The 21724-nt window shown below is 33.1% G+C and overlaps 1 protein-coding gene across 5 annotated transcripts in view; it reads right to left on the bottom strand.

The window, feature by feature from the left end:
• Positions 1–21724, bottom strand: part of LOC135838371 (putative uncharacterized protein DDB_G0289263) — a 360678-nt gene that overhangs the window by 122232 nt on the left and 216722 nt on the right. For 4 of the 5 annotated variants that reach the window (XM_065353973.1, XM_065353971.1, XM_065353970.1 and 1 more), the window contains one exon: positions 15626–16835. In XM_065353973.1, the coding sequence (XP_065210045.1) occupies positions 15626–16168 (543 nt within the window). In that variant the 5' untranslated portion in view covers positions 16169–16835. Of the gene's footprint in view, positions 1–15625; positions 16836–16991; positions 19308–21724 lie in introns of those variants that run through there. The other variant, XM_065353968.1, reaches the window with a different exon arrangement.

Below are 21724 nucleotides of genomic sequence, written 5' to 3'. Positions count from 1 at the left end.
GAATAAAATAAAAGAAAAAAATTAATGAATTGAACAAAATCTAAATTGAAACCGCATCAATCTTGAAAAAACTGAATGTAAACAAAAGAAATCAGGTCAAATTGAAACCAGAACCAGGAAACAATTGTAGGAAAAGAAAATGTAAAAACAAAAACGTAGTTAACACTTTATAAACAAACTCAATCATTGAAAAACAAAAAAAAAAGAAGGAAATTGAAATATTTGAAAATTAAAATAAAACCTGAGAAAAAAATTATAGCCTCCCCCCCAAAAAAAAAAACCAAAGAAAAATGTATTTAAGTGAAATAAAACAAATGTGGTTAAAAAGGAATAAAAATGAATTCATGATGAATAAATGAAAAACTGAGCAAAAAATAAAACAATAAGAAATGATAACAGAAAAATTATGGGAATTGATAAATCCAATAAAAAATGAAACAAGAAGAAATGATGATGATGATAAAAGTGAAAACAATTGGCAAAGAAAATTGAAAGATATCAAAACAAAAAAAAAAAACAAAAATTGAATGAAGAACTAACAACAAGAAAAAATGCGAAAATAAAACTGAAGACAAAAAAATGAAAATGAAAAATGAAAACAAGAAAAAGTTATAATAATAAAACTGAAAACTAAAAATGAAAACCTTGAGACGAAGGATTTTTACAATAGAGAAAATCATTGCCAATTCATCATTAATTTTGAACTTTTGGGGGAAATATTATCAATGTTTTGGGAGGGAGGCGCGAGCAGTGGTTGGGGCTGCGGAGCAGCCCAGGGTGCGGAACACCCTAGTTATCTATGAAGTATTCTTTTAATTTTTTGTAGAATACTGGTAAGCTTCTTTTTTCCAATCAGGTACCATATCAGAAAAACCTGTTGAGAGCAGAAACCTCAATTTTTTGGCTCAAAATTCAACTCTTCTGCCTTGTTTCAACTTGAAATAATTTTTCTCCTAATTTCAACTCCTTTGTGAGTGAATTAGGTAGAGAAGCTAATGAATGAATTGGAAATTTCAAAAAATGAAAAATTTCAGAACGAGAAATCATTTTTTTATTTTAATTTTTTAAAAAAATATACTTTCTTCATAAAAGAGAAGTAAAGAGACAGAACATATGTAATTATGCAAAATATTCACAAATGCTCGCTTTGAAGAAATAGGTAAGTTGTAATTTAAAAACTTGCAATTTGAGATTTGAATATGTTTTTTTTTTTCAATTTTTCTCATTGAAAGGCAATTAAATTACCTATATTTTAAAATAAAGGTTCACCTTGGATAGTTTTTGTTTTGTCGATGCATCTTCAATACACATCTCTTCTAGTCTTTTTGGAGAAGAGTAAGAAATTCCAAAATGAATGAAACTTGACCAGTATCAGTTGATATGTACAAAGTGGGCCTCAAAAGCAAGTTTTCCAAAAAACAATTATCCAATGAAGTCACATTTTCCAACTTTCGCTCAAACAAATCCCTCCCAAAAAATTAGTTACTTTGAAAAAGTGAGAAATTCCAAACTTTACAATTCTACGTATTTTTCAACATTTTTTTGTAAATTTCTAATTTTTGTAATTTCAAATTCTTCATCACAATATTTGCAAATCAATTTCTCAGAAAAACCAAATTAAGAGCAGCAATATTGTAAAGAATAAAATTTTCCACCAAAAAAGTACGATTATTTTTTTCCCTTTTTCTTTTTCTGAAAGGCTCTAATATTTCTAATAGGTATACTTGAGTAAAACCTAGAAAGTGCCAGTTTGTTAGATATAGTCGATTTTTATGGAATCTTTAATTTTGAATAACCTTGTTTTGTGTTACAATCGCTGATTTTCAAGAGCAAGCAAACTTCAAAACATATTGGAAGGTGTTTTTCAAGATGGGGCGAGGGGGGGGGAAAGGGCTTAAGACGTTTGACTCACATAGAAAAGTACAATTCATTCATTTATAAAAAAAAGTCGTCCCCACCCCAAAAAATCTTCAATGAGGAATTGCTTTTAAAAAAATCTGCCTTTACTGTGCACCCCTGATCCTTTGGGTCGTCTCTGATTGGCTATAGAAACTTGAATCTCTAGGAAGAATATGACTGAAAATAATTAAATTTTCAAATTCTCAACATCGATTTATTTGGTAGGTACTTTTTTAAAAAGTCTCTGAAAATGCTCCACTATTTATGCATAAAAAACAACGAAATATCAAGAACGGAAATCAAGAATTTACCTATTATAAGAAATGAAAATGTAAGTTTGTAATTAGTAACTTGTGTACTGATGTAATAAATAAATAAATAAATAATAATAATAATAATTTTTTGTACTCAATGAAAACAAACCCTTGAAGTTTTTACAATTTTCAATAAAGTATTGAAAACTTTGAGATGAGGTGACTTGATGAGCTTTAGATAGCTTTTACATAATTTATAATTGATGAATTTTTAACTCTATGTTCACTTCACCAATCCTCCTCCTCCCTTCTCTCCAGTTTATCGAAATTATTTTCTCCTATAAAAATAAGCATTTTTTTGGTTTAAGGGGTGGGGGAGGAGGAGGAGGAGTAGCATGAGTACGAGGACAAAAAATTCGTCAGAAATAAATGATGACTTCGCCCCACCTCGTGTCACCTAAAATAATTACCAAAGTTGAACTATACAGCTATCGATTCCAAACTACATAAAAATTTCCAATAGCTGTATTTTCACGTCACGTGAAAAAAATCGAGCCATTTTTTATCCACGCAGAAGAGAATTTAATTATAACGACCCCCTCCGTACCCCTGCCTCTCTATCGAGCTCTAATAACGTATGCACATTAAATAGATATGCAGATAACACGTCGCTTGGGTCGCAGAGCTGAAAAAATACAAACAAAATGCTTTGTCTCGTTCGCTCAAAATACATACGAATTTTTTCCTGCCATGTTTCCCTCCTCCCTTTCCCTCTCCCCCTCACCACCCCCTCTCGCTCTCCTCTAGCTCGGGCGTCTGTTTGTGTCGTCGCAACGACCGACTACTACGACGACTACGACGACGCCAATATAAAAACAAAAGAATCGCGTACCAAATAAATTTTCAATAATTGTTTACCCCCCCTGACACCCCCCACCCCCTCGTTATCGTTTCGGGTATACTCGTACTCGTGACACGTTGCTAAAAAGGCAGCGTAGATATATACTATTTTTTCGCAAACCTTTTATTTATACACACTTTTATTACGCGAGCTTTTGATCTATAGCTTCGCAAAAGCTCGCAAGCCATGGTGCAGTAGTCGTTGCTCGTGTGCTGGTCCTCTACTCGCTCGCTGTGTACGTATATAAAATTTACACGGTTCGGTGTGCTCGTGAGCTGGAAATTTTTACGGCCCTTTTTAGCGCGCAATTGTTGTTGTGAAAAAATATCCGGGTGTCCGGAATATGTACCTACTCGTATGTAGGATGTGGATGTGACAATAGTGGGTGAAAAAATGCACTCTACGGAGGGAAATTTAAATTTAGGTTAATGGATGATGAGTAAGGAATGAATTTTGGCGAAAATAATTTAGATGATTGAAAATTCGAGTTCGAAGGAATTTTATCAGCAATGGAACTGCAAAAAAATTTGCAAATTCCAAGAGCGAAATCAATTTGACATACAGAGTGAGTAAGGAAAGATATTTATTCTAGATCAGCAAGTTGGTAAATTAAAAATCAGAAGGATCAGCAAACTGTTGTGTAAAGATGCCAAGAAATTTTATTGAATATACTGAATGTGAAGCGTTTGAGTTGATATACGTACACATTTCTTTTCTGAACATTTTTACATTGCTCAAGCAATAAACGGAAACAGCTTACAAAGTGATGCAAATTTGGAACTTTTTCACGTTTGTAGATCCATAAAGTTTTTTTTTAAAGATATGGTAAAAAATCAGTTTTGCCACCTTTTTTAGCACCAAAAATTGGCTAAAAAAATCTAAAACGATATTTCTTCATCTCATTGATGCTCAAAAATGCTGATAATATTACCCCGTGAGTACAACTTTTTATGCTGATTATTCTGAAAAAGTGATAAGAGACCTTTTGAGGGGCCCACCTGTAATTTGAACAAGACCGAGATTTTTAAAAGAGCATGTTCTGGATTCCCAAAACCAAAATTTTAGCTTGTAAAATTGATCTTTAGATTTCTGACAAATTTTTGAAAATTTTAAATTGATCATTTTCATTAATTCGTGCTTTTTTACAAAAAAATGTACCTACTACTTATCGAGTGAAAATGATGGAAATTGATCCGGAAACCAATATCAACTCCCAATTTTACCCTTTCTGGCCATTCTGGAGTCTCTAACACGAATTTCGATTTTTCTAGAATTTTAAAATTTCTTCAGAAAGAATTGAAATTAATTTAGGTAGCTAACAATTGTTGAAAGGGGGGGAGGGGGTTCATATCTTTATTTGAGTAAATTTTTAGGCGGACATCTTGAGTTTTTTTTTTTTTCAAGTCAGCATGTCCATTTATGAGGAAAAAGTTCCAAAAATCAAAAAATTTCTTCTCGAAGGAAAAATCTTGAAAATTTTACAAATTAATGACTGTACCTTGTCTAAAACCAACCACTTGAATCAAAACTTTATAATTTCGAGCCATTCGGAGCCTTCAGCGTGATTGAAGATTTTTCCAGGATTTTCACATTACTCGAAAGGGGGTCCAAATTAATTTGGGCAGCTAAAAATCGAATTGTGGCTTATGCTCGACTCATTCAACGAGTTTATCCACATTTGGGTCAATTTTCAGGTGGAGACTTTCAGAGAAATGCACTCGAAATGTCTACCTGGAATCGGCTCAAATGCGGATAAGCCCTTTAAGCAGGTTGAGAACAGCCCAAAACGTGATCTTTAGGGGTCCAAATCAATTTTAACCCCCTCTGGAGAAATTTTAAAATTATAAAAAATCGAAAATCGCTCATGGAGACTCCAGCACAGTAAGAAATGGTGAAATTCGGTTTGAGGGACTTGATATTATAGGGTCAGTACCAATTTTCATTACTTTTACAACATTATTTGAAAATATGTATTAGCATGAATCGCTGGAAATCGTCAATTTTGAATTTTCAATAATTCGCCAAAAATCGAAAAATCAATTTGGGTTGCTGAAATTTCGATTTTTTTGGGGGGGATTCAGACCATCGCTCTTTTGCAAATCAAAATCGTCTATACCATCTGCGAGTGGATACGTACATAAGTAAGTAAGTTCATGAATATTTGATCCTCAAAGAACTCAATTTCTGGTACTTACACCTGACTAAACTTCGTATTACGATTGAAAGAGGTTGGTATAATTTAACTCAATCATAAGTACTACATTCATACATCAATGTGAAAAAAATTCCAATTTTGAAATGTACCTACTTCAGGGAATTTTTCCCCTCGAGTCACATCCCACCAGATCACTGACTCCATTCACTAGATGGATCCACTCTTGGACCTTTCTACTCCCCCTGTAGAACTTATGTCAGTTCAACATCCGAATACAGAGCACCCTAAAAGCTTCAACCCTCGAATGGTCCATGCAATTGCAGTGTTTCCCAATTACAATCAGTTTGAAACATTCTGATTCTAACAAACGAGATCACACAGGTCTAGGAATATAAAACCGAAAATATAAAACGGTCTATAGGTAACTGGAGGTAGTTCCACTTCTACTTCTACATCATCGCGACCTCTTTAGTTCTTCACGCACCACCATACTATACTATAATATTCTATTGTCTATTGAATAATCGCGTATCACCGAAGGCGACTTTTTTAAAAAGAGCTACGCGCTGGCCACTCGCGGCTTATTAATTGTCCATCTGCCTCTATCGTTGGTAATCGTCACCTGGTCGCGGTCCCTTTTTACCTTCGTACCTATACGAATAATAATTCATCACGCATCGAGTAAGATTATGTAATATGTTATAGGATTTTTTTTTTACACGACTCGGTTTTTTTCCATCAACACTAAGAAGTAACTATAAAGTGAAAAATCTAGGAAAAAGTTCATCAAAAATGTTGTAAAATGATGCCCATCTCGACTCTCGAGTAGTAGGTATTTTTAGGTGAGGAATTTTCCGTACTCGTGGCGCCATTTGGTATATATCGACTCACTATAAGGAGTAAAATTCGTATATACAGTGAACGTGTGTGTGTTTAGATTGCGGCTGCGAAACCTCGAAAAAGAATTTTGTGTAAAATGAGTATTGTTATGAGAAGTGGGCGTCCTTTATCAAAGTACAGCGCCGCCTTCTCGTTTTGAACGGTGTGAATTTTTTCTTCGCCGGATGGCTTTTTTTTTTTGTTACCGATACGTATTTTTATACGTTGTGTTATTTTGTGATTTTTCTACAAGGTGACGGCGAGGAGATGAGGGTTTTTTTGGGGTTTGAAACTGCAGAGGAGAATGATGGTTGAGTTTTGGATTCAATAAGTACATACCGATTACAATCAAAAATATAAGAAAGCTCGACTGGACGTAAGTAAGTAAGTAGTTATTTTTCTTCGAATGGAAATTCTCCCAAGTGACACTTCTTATCAATGAAAAATTCAACTCTTTGGAATCTATAGATGGGTGAAATTTGAAAATTTTCTCAAAGATTTATAATGTTTCAGAATCGTAGGAAGCCATAATCTCTTCTAATGTAAATGAGAATTGAAACTCAACACAGGAAACAGCATTTTTCTGCCAAAACCTCTTTTTTTGAAAATTTGCGATCAAACTCGATCTACCTACTTGGTATTTAAAAATGTGATTTTCAGCATGAATTCAAATATTGAGCTCTGAAATACTTTTCTGAATTAATTACAAATCCAACATGTTACTGATTTGACTTAGTCTACACACGACCGCGTTGGAGATGAATCGGATAACTCGACATCAGGTAAGTTTTTTTCACCTCTTCACTCTATCAAACGATGATAATATTCTACCTATCCTAAGTTCATGCTACCTAAGTATATATCGATCAAATCGTAACCATTAATTCGGCTAATATCCAATTATTTCAACTATAATAAGCTTTTAAAGTAAACCATCCAGGCCTACAAAACCTAATACAAAATTAAACACCTAATTTTCATATAAATTAGACGTTAAAAATCGTTGAAAAATTTACCCATCTATTTTTCTGCGACGAAGCTGGTCAATTGAGAAATTCACTACAAAATACTGCAGGAAAGGTAAGAAACGATAGAAAAACGAGATGTAGAGAGGGGGGAGGGGGAGGGAGGAGAATTATAGGTATTCGAGTATGATAGGCTATATGGCTTAATTAATTCAAATTTTGTGTTCCTTCCTTCGTTCGTTCGTACGAATGTGTCCCAAATCATTCTATGATGTTGGTGGAACTCCATCGTAGCTACATGCCTAATTTGTCAGATATTAGCAAGGTAAATTTTTTATTTCAAACTTAGTATTTCACAAGAAGAAAAAATTTTCTGTAAAACTGTTCTCATCATATAACTACCTTATCAATTTGCATCGCACTGAAGGAGTTGCCGAAGGTTTATAAATAACGATGTTTAAATTCTTGAAATACTTATCTCAAAACTACGGTACCTACTTCATTTGTTTTGAATTCAATATTAGGGGAGTAGATAATAGAAGTTTGAAATTTACAAACCGAAGGAAAAATTAATTCGGGGGGGGGGGGGGTAAGAAACATCACCCATAAATTTCAATTTTTGAGCTGCACGTTGAATTTTATCAACTCGAAATAAAATTTTTCCAGCTTCAGGGATTTGTTTTCCAAAGAAAACATTGTTTTAAAAAAGGAGGACAATTTTATAATTATCAAAAAGGACACTCCACCCTTCTTCCTTCTGCACAATGTTTTCCTTTCGAAATGAAACCCCTTTCTGGGATACCATAGGTACTTCTTTAATTGAAGTAAAAATGGCTTATTGGAGATATTGATTTGAAATCTTTAAATAATTTACTGGTAGATAAGTGAATAAATTTTTGATGATTTATTTTATTTTTCATTTTTTTAAAAATCATTTTTTGATTTGCAAGGGAAAACGTACCTACCTACTTATAGTATTCAACAGCATTTTAAAAAAAAACTCATGTCCAGTTTGATCAAGTTGGCTTTGTTAGCATCCCAAAAGGAGGAACCACGTTGGAATTACAGAATAAACAGCCGAAGATTAACCCGTAATAGGATTAATTTATTAACTGTAAGTGGCCATTCTTCTTGAATGATTATAAATTATTTAATATACAAGTACGTACCTATATCTACCTACCACTCTACTTGAATTTGCTTCAAGGTACAAATTTTTGAAAAGGTAAATCGAAAAAAAGTTAATTGATGGAGCGAAAAATTGAGAACTTTCAGTTAAAAATGTTGATTAATTTATACAAACATTTAGATCCATTGCTGATTGCAAGAGGGTTTTTGCTTTTTCATTTTTAAATATTTCACTGTCAAGTCGATCATTGAACAGCATTTCATAAAACTGCCTGCAGACATCGATCTCATATAGGTAAGTAATCTTGATCTCACATAATCTTACGCGATTGAATTCATCGTTTGACTGTTTACGGATAAAGCAAAAGTGACTGAAAAATATGGATCTTTATTCGCCTTCCACGTAAAAATCCAGGTAAGTAGCCTAGTTAAGATCGCTAAATGCAAAAATTTTAATAAAAAATATGCAAGTTGAGTATTAACAAAAAAAATGTTGGTAAAAATTGTTCAAAATCGGTGTCAACATTATTTTTCAATTCAATCCCAAAGGCCATCATTTTCAAAAATAAGTATATATATTTTTTAACACACTTTTTCAAGCACTCAAAAAAAAGTTGAAAATACACATTAAAAAATTCCTCTGGGAGGGGGGGGGGTGTTTTATCCGAAGCAATATTTTTTCATAATTATTGCTCTACCTATCTCTTTTTTCTGACAGATTCAAAACTTTGAAAGGTGACATTGCTTATGAAAATTTTTAGAATCCTGGAAAAAATAAGAAAATGGCATTGTTGAGTGACATGTCCATACACTGTGTTGTTCCGATTGGAATTTTTTTCGTAAATTTTTTCCCATCGGTAATTTTTTTTCAAATGTTAAAACTTGGAAAATGTGTTTTTAGAGTTGAGAATTTCTGAAAATAGATGTAAGAACGAGTGAAAAACCGCAAACATTGTACAAATACCGATCTCCAATAAGCTTATATATCCAATTTTTCAACAACAGAACTGGGTAAGGTATTTTTAGTTTTTTTTTTTTTTGGCTGCAAGAAAATTTGAAAATGTTCGAAAAACACATTAGTTATTCAGAGAAGTAGGTAACTTCCAAACCAAAAAATTTGAAAAAAGTTTTCCCTCACGCCACTTTTTTCACCCAAAAATGCTTAGGTATTCCACAATTCAGATAAACTAAGTACAATTTCTCATAATAGAATGAACTAAAAATAAACGAAATTTAACCAATGGATTTTGATGAGAAAAAAAAATGTAATTTGAAAAATGATAAAGAAAATTGACAGTACTTAAAATTGAAAATTAGACAAATTCATTCTTCGAAACTTTTTGCAAAAAATTCAAATTCAAGAAGTACATAATTATTGCTCAAAGTGTTGATGATGAAATATCAAATCAGTTGTAGACGCAGTCATCAAATTCAAGCTTTGATAACTTCAAAAGCCAAGTTCTCAGGAAAAAGATATCATTGTTTTTGCTCACTTTTTGCCCTCGTGGTTAATTTTCTCGATCATTTTTAAAAATACGATGCATTTGCTTTCAAAAATCTAGGTATTTCTGCTTGTGGTCTCTTCAGTTAGAAAATTAGGTGAAATTTAGGTCATTTGTTGAAACTGTAATCACCTCGATGGTCACAAATGAATTTCTACTTCCATTTTTTGAAAATGTAATTGTAATTTGCCAATTTCAAAAACATACAACTGATTTTATTTTTTTCTATCTGTACCCAATTTGTATAATAAAATTTTATTCTCATCGGACACCCTGTATGTTGAGTACGGTATTTATTTTAATCGAACATTTTTTATCGATCCCAAGAATCACACCGAGATATTAAAAACAATAAGTAATAATTCATCATTTCAATTATCACAATTTTTTTTTCTCAACACATTGAATAATCAATTCCGCAACACGAATCTATTATTTCCTGATATTGGGTACTAAAGGTGAGCACTTTTAATCACGATAAACGTTTATTAATTAAAGAACGCAGCGGTGCAATGAAGCATCCTAGTATAGGTACCTACCTACCTTATCACGACCGTGAAAATTTTTATCATTTGTGATTCTTTCAATAGGTACTTTTTGTAAACACTTCGTAATACTTTATTAATTAACGATGTTTTTTCTCACCTAAATTTATCCACACTTTTTACCCTTTCGAAGTTATAAACATACTTAGAAAAACATCTCACAACTTTAAAATAAAAACCTACCAATGAAAATTAAAACAAGCAACGAAGAGGTAAAACTATAGGAAAACCTAGAATTTGAATCGAAAATTCAGAGAAGAAGCATACCGATTTTTATTTGACAGGTAAGTAAATTGAAGAAAAATCATAAATTGAGTAAGTAATCAAGTACTTTCCATCATATCACACATCGAAAAAACCAAAACCAAAAAAAAGTACATATCAAGACAACAACACATCTTCCACATACCTGACCATTCAACCAACTGATAAGGTATCATGATAACACACCAACCAGCTCATAGGGTCTCTATCCCCAGCTCCAGTTCTATACGAATAATAAACCTCGAACTCGAACCCGCGAGAGGAGCGTGGACATGACAAACTCGACTCGCGATACTCGCGTATTAATTTCCAACTCGTTCGCGGTTACCGTCCGGTCGTCTCGGGTCTCCGGTCTAGTAATAATTGCAACCGGTTAAACGGCGCTCACAGCTTGGACTTGGGCGCTCGAGCCTCGAGCTCGTTCCATTCATAATAATATAGACGTCGGTCGAGTGTATAAGGTATTCTTTCTATCCATAGTATACCTTTACCTTTACCTACCTATACTATACAATCGTTATCGTACTTTTTAAACTAACCTAACTGGTATTTCTACAGAGCGCGAATACAAGCACTCCGACTTGGCGTTGCTTATCGTCTCTTAAATGTCTACTCATTATTATTTATTCATTTTAATAAACGGTTCCAAATAGGTACGTGTGTCTATATGATGGTCTAGACGTAATAATTTTGTTTTCAGATGGTCATCTTTTTAATAATATTATACCTGTACCTACATATCCCTAGATATATATAGACTCCTGCTTCTCAGTTTTTCCCAAGTAAAACATTCCTTGCAGTGGCTACAATTGCTGTTATAGGTATCTACAAAGCTCAAGTAAGTGTTGATTTTTCTCCAATGTTTTTCTTCCCCCTATTTTTTTCCCCAATCATGAGAAAGGCGGAAATTGCGAATAAAGAATTTTCCTTTTTTTTTTTGATGGGTTTTCAGTTATGAAAATGTAAAACGTGGTAATACATTACTTATGGTTGGTAATGGTTTGATGAGATGAGTTTTTCTATACGAAGATCACCCCATTTACGATTAACTTCGATCACGTTAGAAAATTCAGATCAGAGACCTACGAGTAGATCAGGATTTTCACGATATAATCAAAAATAAATATAGGTATGATAGGATTTTAAACTGAATTTTTAACCCAAGGATAAAGATACCTCAAATGTGTAGTCTCAGGGAACCTAAAAATTTATGAAAAATTTGGCAAAATTTTATTCTATCGTCTCTGCATAAAAACTACTCAAATTAACAGTGGAATAAGTCCGACTACTTGAAAATCAACGACCACTTCAAAAAAAAATCTATGAATACAACATCCTGGATTTTTAAAAAAGTCATCATTTAGCATGAAAATTATCGCATTGAAGATACTTCCACTCTGTTTGAATTTCAAAAACATACGAAGGAGGTCGAATAAGGCTTAAGTGGAGTAAATATCAATCAATTTCAAAATTCTCAATTTCTGTCAAATTTTCTCAAAGAAACACCTTGAAAAAATCTTTAAGACATCGACACGTTCGAAAATTGAATTTATTTCAACTATCGCCTCTTTCGTAAAATATTTCAGAAAATGTTTTATTTCGCCAGAAGTAAGAAGTGTACTTTTTTCATCGATTTAGAAAATTATGTGTATATTAATCAACGCTTAAGTATACCTAAATAACACACATCGCCGAGTTCTACTGCGATAAAAGCATTAGGAAAAATTAAATTTTGGTCATTTTCTGGAAAATTTTCATCTTCGTAATTATGAAAAAGATGTCGATCAATTTTTTCCTGAGACTAAAATACGTACACTTCAAATTTTGAAGCAGACTCTAGAAGTAAAAGATAGAATTTTTGAGGAAAAAAAATTCTCAAAATTGAAATTAGGCACGAAGAATTTAATTTTCAATCTTCTACAGGCCATTGATTTTTTCATGAGGTGTTTTAAGAATATTATACCTAAGTACTGAAATATTTTTGAAAAACTGAGAATTTTGAAATTTATTGACTTCAATTTCACTAATGGACCTTGCTCAGTTTTCGTCGAAAATTTTCTGTCAGATCCAAGGTGGCCTTTGAAGAATACAAATTTAAATGCAATAAGTTTAATTTTCCAAAAAAAATACAGATTTTCAAAAAATGGAAATGAAAATTGAAAGAAATAATAATTGAGTTTTCCTTCGAGTAAAAGAACTGCAAAAGTGTTTATTTTCATCGTGCTGTGAGAGATTTTATTTTTATATTATCAAATGATAGGGCTTCTCAAAATTAAAAGAACGAAGAATTTAATTTTCAATCTTTTACAAACCATTGATGTTTTCACGAGGTGCTTTAAAAATATCTAAATATTGAAATAATTCGTAAAAAACTGAAAATTTTGAAATTTTCGACTTTAATTTCACTAATAGGCCTTGCTCAGTTCTCGTCAACAATTTTTTGTCAGATCCAAGGTGACTTTATAGTATCCTGAAGAATTCAAATTTTACATGCAATGAGTTCAATTTTCCAAAAAAATGCAGATTTTCAAAAAATAGAAATAAAAAGTGAAAGAATTAATAATTGAGTTTTCTTTCAAAAAGAACTGCAAAAGTGTTTATTTTTATCGTGCTGTGAGAGATCTTATTTTTATATTATAATGACAGTGCTTCATATGCATATTTTCTGAGAACTTAATGAAACAAAAATCAGGAATGATGGGTCCTTAAAATTTGTGAGCATTTAATTAGGCAAAAAAAATTCAAGTAGGTAAAAAAAAGTATAAAATTCTGAGCACGAACTTGTGAATAACGATTTGAATAAAAATGAAACATATCAATCAACTAAAATATGCATGAAAGAGCTGAATTCATTTTTCGAATTTAAAATCTCAGATACAATTCATCGTTTGGTGGATAAACTAGATATTGGATTACGTTAAATTTAGTTCTTTTTTTTAAAAAGTTTTTTTGGATGCTTGAGCACTTTGAATTTTTTTCTTTGATTAAAAATTTTTAAAATCAATTGGAAGAAAACATTACTAAACCTAAGTAGTAGGTATGTATCCCCCTATTTTAAAATTTTAAAACTTTTTTAGAGCTTGGGTAAGTAAGCTTCTTAAAATTATTTTCAGATCAGTTTTCTATTTTTTATTTATTTATTTATCTATTTATTTATTTATTAAGAGCCATAATAGAAATATTTTTGAGAGTATTTTGGAATTTTTTTCTCTTTTTTTTTTAAATAACTACCTACAGATAATTTTATTATACAGAGTGGGCCAAAAGTCAATATCCAGATTTTCACGTTTTAGTTATTCTTAAAAAAATCAAAAACTAAGCATCCTAGAAAAAAACTAACGACATTATGTCGATTGGAAATTTAATTCTCTACAACTTTGTTGGCATGAAATTTTTTTTAGAAGCTTCCTTCCGCCTCCAGATTGATTTTTGTGACTTGATCGATGATTTTTATGAAAAATTTTTCAAAAGTTCATTTCTAAGAGTTTTAGTTTTTCGTAAAAAAATCAAAAACTAAGCGTCCTAGAAAAAAACTAACGACATTATGTCGATTGGAAATCTAATTCTCTACAATTTTCTTCGACATAATTTTTTCGTAGGACGCTTCTTCTCGTCTCCAGATCAATTTTTATGAAGCTCAGTTGGCAAGTTTTTCAAAAAATTTTAGTTTTTTGTAAAAAAAAAAATCAAAAACTAAGCGTCCTAGAAAAAAACTAACGACATTATGTCGATTGGAAATTTAATTCTCTACAATTTTCCTCGACGTAATTTTTTCGTAGGACGCTTCTTTTCGTCTCCAGATCGATTTTAATGAAACTCAGTTTGCAAAATTTTTCAAAAATTTACAAACTGAGTTTCATTAAAATCGTTTGATTTTTTTTACAAAAAACTAAAACTCTTGGAAATAAACTTTTGAAAAATTTAAAATTGATCTGGAGACGAATGGAAGCGTCCAAAAAAATTTCATGTACACAAAGTTGTAGAGGATTAAATTTCCAATCGACATAATGTCGTTAGTTTTTTTCTAGGATGCTTAGTTTTGGATTTTTTAAAGAAAAACTAAAACGTGAAAATCGGGATACTGACTTTTGGCCCACTCAGTATATTTTTATTTTTGAATCCATCATTCAAATACTTACATAGACTGAAGTCTTCCTCCATACCAAATTTAATGGATAATTTTTCCAACGATTTCAATAACTTTGTATTTTTAAAATTAATTTTTTTCATTTATCTGCGTATTTTTAATTTTTTTTTTCAAAAATAGCTGAAGAAAAAATTGATTAAAATTACATTAGCCTATCTGAATCCATTTTTTTTTTTTGCATCAAGGGAGATAATATCTACAACCAAATTAATTTTTTTGACGAGTAAGAAGAATTATTCAACATTATTTCTTCAACTAGACAACAAAAAATTATGAATAATCAGATTTTTTTTAACCAATAATGTAAATATTTGTGGTAGATATGTGACCAAAAGAAATCGTATGTTTGAAGACATGTTGCTGGCGAATTTCAATATTTTCTTTCATAATGATAATTATTTTCAATTTAATAATTTTTTCATTCAGATTTAATGAATAAAATTTTTGCATCATTCATTATTTTGCACTATTAAATGATATGGAATTCTTTCACCTAGTAAGTAATTTTTTTTACTGTATTTTACCAAATACATATGTTGGTAGGTAATTGATAAAATTTTACATTTGGGCTATTCAAAAATATATGTACGAGTAGGAAATGCACCTGTCAGTCAATTCAGGCAGTGGAATTGTCGTAATATTTTAATTCTCAACAACTCAAGTGTAGCGAGTCAGCTCATTTTAGAAAGAAATTGAATTTCATACTAGACGAATAAAAAATAAAAAATCACTCGAATGAGAAAATATTGCGAGAAGAACGTCACTTCTCATTTTGATCCCAGATATCACACTTCAAATCTGAGATATGTATTTCGAGTCAAAATGGGGGAAAAAATAATTTCATCGTAAATTCCACCACCAACACAAGTAGGTAATTATCCCAACACCAACCGAAGCAAAAAAGCATAAAATTAGTCAAGCACATATGTGAAAAAAATCGCTTTAAAAAATATTAACGCTTACAAAAATATTTGTGCAATTTTTACCTGCAATTCGCTGACGAGTTTCTCAGTCATGATTTTATGATCGGGTAAGGCAACGGCGTTATTTTGGTTCATATTTGTAGACTCGATGGCCTGATTATCTACATTATTGGTATTAGGTGTATTGGTAGACGTATCCTGATTAGCGAAATTATTCATCGACGGTATATTCGGCTGCTGCTGTTGCTGATTACAATTAGTATCCGGCGTTCGGCTACTCGTTGAATTGACTGTATCGGCCGCATTGGCTACTGCCGGATTCGAGGGTGCCATCATACTTTGCGAATTGACCATTATAGGCGACTGATTATTTATATTATTCGGCGTATTAGGATTATTTAAACTATTGGTAGATGCTGTATTAGCATTAGCATGGTTAGCCATCGGTCTCTGAGCAGGTATCGAGCCATTATTGGCATTCTGTATGGCGTTAGCTTGCTGCTGAACGGCTGTCTGGGATTCGGCTGATAATCTCGCCTGATCCCAGAACTCGTTCGATGGGTTCATCTTGAATACCGGACGTTGGAGTAGCATACTTTGCTGCATGTTGGCTGGTAAAGCTTGCGGCCCTTGGTCGCCCTGCAGGGCGCGTAAATCTAACGGTGCTGAGATCGTGATGAATTTTTGCAATCACTAGTTGGGGATGGCTAAATGATTCTCTTCGGATCGGAAAACTTCTATAGTTTCCGGACTACCAAGTTCTGCACTTTTCGGACATTTTTTTTCTCAACTTTTTCGCATTGATAAATTAATTTTTTTGTTTTAAAATTATTTTATAGGAACTAAAGACTTTGAAAAAAATTTTACGATATAGGAACTGATAAGAAAAAAATATCGGAAAACGAGAAAAAAAATTTGTACTATGAGTATAAAAAATTCCTCGAATTTTTTTTTCTTGGTAAAAAAATTTTTTTTTCTTTTTATTAAGCGATGCGAAATTTTTCTAAGATAGTTTTTTCTCTTCTTCTGCTGCTTCTTCTTCGTCTCCTGTTACGTGTATTTTTTTGTTCAATTCGTCGTCGAAGTCGAGATGAATTTTTTTGGCTACTGCTGGCGGATTTTTTCTTCTATTGTGAAAATTTACTAATTGTGATTATCAACGACGACGAGGTGTATTCTGACACCTTCATATTATTCGTCCAAACTCGAATCTATCGGTAATTAATATTTCCAACGAGTTTTTATTTCCGATACTGCCAATGCTACGAAGTAACTGTAAAAACAAAACAGAAAAAAAAAATTCTTCAACACCGATTTTCGCAATATTAAAAAAAAAATTACACCATTTTTCAAAAAATAGAAAAAAATCGCACGAATTAATTTTTTTTTCTAGAATTAAAAAATATTTAAAATATTACGAGACACGTACATAATAATACGAAGAAAACCATTGATGAAAACCGCGTAAGTATAAAACTTGGGAAAAAAATTGAGGAAAAAAATCACCACGATTGGAAATTCGAACCCGCGAAATACATTTGGCCGGAGGCGATTCGGACGCGCGTCAAATCACAGCGAAAACGCGACGCGACTTGGACCAGATCGTAATACGAAGATCACGTGGTCGGCGACAGAATTTTCGAAAATTTAAATTCCAGCACGAACACGTCGCGGAAGCGTGATCTTTAACGAAAGGAGCGTGATCGTATAAAGAAAACATCGGCGTCTGGACGCGAACTAAACTAAGACGTCTTAGCATCCCTTACAAGTGGAAGGAAAATTTCGCCGTCGACGAAGATAAAATTATACGATTATCTTTCTCGCACACACTTTAATTTTTCGCTGTCTTTCTCTTAGGAAAGTGTCTTTCTCCTACTCTACCATGTGCGTCGCCTCTTTCTACACGCACACACTTTCCTTAGGAAAATTTTCTGCGCCGGCGTTTTTCCCCTCGACGAAAAACGTCTTCGCCGCTCGACTCCCACCACCGAGTTTTCGCAGCAGGAAAAACTCGCAGCTACTTCTCCGAACCTCTCTAGCTGGCTCTCTTTTCTTTTTTTACCCCAACTCGCGTCCCTCTTTGCAGCCCACCGTGTGTGAGGCGAAGGCGACGACCAGAGCTTTTTTTTTCTCTCCGACTCGCCTCTTATATTCTAAAGTCTTTCCCTTTCTATCTCTTTTTTTTCCTTATTTCGTTTTATGCTTTTTTTTCTATATCTATCCTACTATACGTACACGTATCAAAAATACCAGTGGATTTTTATTCGTCGTTCGTGGTCTTTCCTATTTCTCCTACGTAGACTCCCCTTCTACGTTGGAAAAAAAAGTAGACGGAGTTTTACAGACGTACTGTATTTCCCCAACTTGGCTCGACCAACGGTTTCTTATATCGTTTAAATGACCAGTGTCCACACGAATAGAAGGGAATTTTGATCAGTTTTTTTTTCTCAATTGGTTGGGTGGATTTTTTGCTTCGATGGTATGACTTGTTGCTTTCGATGCACCCCCCCCCCTTCACAGATAACGAGGGAAATTAATCGAATTGGTTTACGATAAACTCGTCGTTTGGCAAAAGTTGCCAAAAATCTGTTGCATTTTCTGCCCCAAGTTGTTTTTTTCTCTATTCAGCTCTTCGAAATGATGATAAAAAAATGTCCAAGTATCCTCATGAAATCCCAAAAACCACCATTATGAAACTGAATTACTTTTCGAAAGGAATGGTAAGTTTTTTCCCCTCATCATACTTGCTCGTAAAATAAACGAAAAAAAATCTCTCTCTAGGAACTCTGCCAATACTTCGAATAAAAGCATCATTTTTTCTTCAACTTTGGTAAATATTTCGAACCACAAATTTGAGGTAAAATCTATACCAAAGTCACCCTCTCTAATCAAACTTTCCTCAACCACCGATAAACCGACCCAAAAAAATTATCTCTCAGCTCATCTTATACGAATTTATATCTTTCGAAACACATGAAAAAATTGTATTTACGAACCACAGTCCTTTCGTGTGGAAAAAATCATCCACAACTCGACGTCGAATGCACTCTGTAGCACGATACGTAAATCTTAACCCTTTCACGATTCTACTCCACGAGGTGCTGCTGTCTGGTGCCCAATTCAGGAACCTGGCCTCTTCTTAACCCTTTTTTGTGTACATATTCGCGTTTGGGACACTCATCTTAGCACGAGATTTTCTTATGTTTACACGACGACTAAACGAAGAATGTTTCGAATTGTGTGAGGTGAAAATTGCACCAAGATGAAGACGAAAATTTTTCACTGTAGATCGCGAACACAGCGAGATGATGTTTTTGAACCGAGCGTAAGATTTCAATTATACCTAATACGAATACGATTCGAGTTAAAATAGAGAATAAAATCTAGATGCTTTTATCTCTTATTGTGGAAATGCGCTTTTGTTTTTAAGATAAGAAAAAATTAATGCAGTTTTTTTTCAATCTGTTTTGATGGCGAGTGCATTGCACGTGTTATGGTGTTTTTTTTCTTGCTTTTTTTTTAACTTAATGTAATTTATATGTATGTCAGTAGAACGTGTAAAGTTGTATTTTATAGATATATTTCAGATGACCACCTCAAACGTACACTTATCTATCCCCTTACCCTTCCACCTGCCAGATTCTCAATAAAACGCATTAAATTAGAAGGAAGAAAAAATCGTTCGCGAACCTCATGCTTGCGTAACGTTTTATATATGTAGGAAAAAAAGTACATACGCATGAGATAAGATAAACTACATAAGGTGCTTCGTGAAATGTCTTATATACGCTTTATACACAACGTACTTACGTATACAATAAATAAAAAGAAATAGAAAAAAAAGTACCCAACAGAGATGGACGGATAGGGTTAGAAAAGAAGAGAAAAAAATACAGAAACGCGTATTTGTAATTAAAGGTGAAGGAGAAGTTATACGAGACAAGGTAGAAGGTATACTTTTACATAGATATCTACTAGGCACAAGATGTATGTAGAAAAATCTTGACTTCGGTACCTGTACAGGTACACTTTTATATGTAAAAGTCCCAGTCACAGGTATAATTTATACGTACTGAGAGTATTGTTTCGTCATGTCTTCCTTTCTTGTTTGGGTCCTCTCTGGTTTGTTTGTTGTAGGTATAAATATACCAAGGTAGAGAAGGAAAGAAAGAGAGGAGAGGAAATAATGTAGAATTAAACCTGTTAAAGAAAAGGGTTCCATGAAGGTATAAAGAGGTAAGAGATAGAAGAGGGAATTTTTAAAAATCGGTCCAAGTGTCAGATCAGGTGAACTGAGAGGTTATCAGGGTCATGGTCGTGGTTGAAAAAAGTACCCGAGAAATGGCTTGATTTTCCATGTCCTAATTATTGATGGAGAGGTTGAAATTTTTTTTTTTGAAATTTTTGAGACAAAGAATGAGGATGAGTGAAGAGAAGAGGAGAGGTCAGAGGGAGAAAGGAGTTTCCTAGGGTTCATGAATTTTGGAATGAAAAATATCACAATCAACGAAGTTGAACGAATTGTTAAACAAATTAAAAATAAGAAATCAATCGCCTGGATACGACAAAATCGACGGAAAAATCATCAAAGAATTTCCATCTCGGCTGATTTGGTTTATCACTCAAATTTTTAACATGATACTTACGACTGGATTCTATCCCAACCAATGGAAGTATGCCAAAGTTATTCTCATCCATAAACCAGGAAAACCAGAACCTGAAACCTCATTGTACAGACATATCAGCTTATTGCCAATCCTCTCTAAAATCTTCGAAAAACTAATTTTACAAATGCTATTTGAACCGGGCACTCAAGAAAAGGGCACAAGTGTGCCCATTGTTCCAGCTTCTTCAGACAGGGCTTTTCTTATCAATCGTATTTTACCAAAACATTGGTTTTACGAGTTAAAAATGAAAATATGATTTGCTCATGATTAATATGCACTAATAATCGTAAAAATAATGTTCATCAAATTATTTTTTCAGTTCTAACCCTTGAAATCAGTGCTTTTGTAAACGCTGATAAGAAAAGCCCCGTCTGGTCACTAACACCCTCTACATGAGAGACTGGTCCGAATGGCCAATTCTGAAAAATAGAAGGCTGATTCTAAACCAAAAATTTGGATTTTGTTTGAAACACAATACTATTCAGCAAATACATCATCTCGTCAAAAAAATTAACAACTCTCACAAAGATAGAAAAATTTGCGTTGTAGCTTTCTTTGACGTAAGCCAAGCTTTTGATCGTGTATGGCATGCTGGTCTCTTAATGAAGCTTGAAAACCACCATCCAGACATTCCATGCAATCTTCTGGCTTACTATCTAAGTGATAGAAAATTCAGAGTTAAATACGACGATGCTTTCTCTGACTTCAGAACAATCCAAGCAGGAGTACCACAAGGATGACTTATTTGCCAGGTTAAAAAAACTCAGAATTTCTTTGTCACGTAACTATGGAAAATTTTATGCTTAGTCAGCAAGTAATTTAGTTTCTTTTCATTTTCCCCACAAGTACCCGAAATCGAACTAAATATCAACGTTTCGATCAACCGAACCACAGGTAGAACACCGTTCGAACTTCTACATGGTTACACGCCACGATTTTCCGACTCGCCGCTTCATCATGTTAACGGCGACTGCTCAAGGACACGATGACAAGGTCGTCATGAGATCGAACGTGTAGGTCTTTACGGTAACAAATCCTCAGCCAAATCTCATCTAAGGCTGAAATCTCACCAGACAATCTCACGTTATGGATAAACATTTTAATTTTTCTTGAATTGCAGATAAGTTGAATATTCCAACCTTACCTACTACTTGACTAAAAATATTTAGGCAGGTATCTCAAAAGCAAAGCCTCCCAGAAAAATCATACTCGACAAATGGGACATTTAATGCTCTAAAATTTTGTTCGTCTTCATTTTTACCTCTCATAAAACCTTTGCTTTTTTTTCAAAAAAAAACTAAAGCGAATGTTTTGCAAAAGAAAAATGAAAGCAGACTTTATAGAACAAATATTTTCTCGTGCAGTGTGAATCATTTTTCTGAAAGAGGTTTAGTTTTTGATAAACCCAAATCAAAAATCAGAAAAGTTAAAATTTCAGACCTTCCAGCCTCCCTAAGAAACACCATTGAAAAAATGATGAAAAGGGAGGCGTAGG

The sequence above is a fragment of the Planococcus citri genome, chromosome 3 (genome assembly GCF_950023065.1).
Source record: "Planococcus citri chromosome 3, ihPlaCitr1.1, whole genome shotgun sequence".
In the NCBI taxonomy this organism is placed as follows: Eukaryota; Metazoa; Arthropoda; class Insecta; order Hemiptera; family Pseudococcidae; genus Planococcus; species Planococcus citri.
This window is presented reverse-complemented; position numbering and strand designations above follow the sequence as displayed.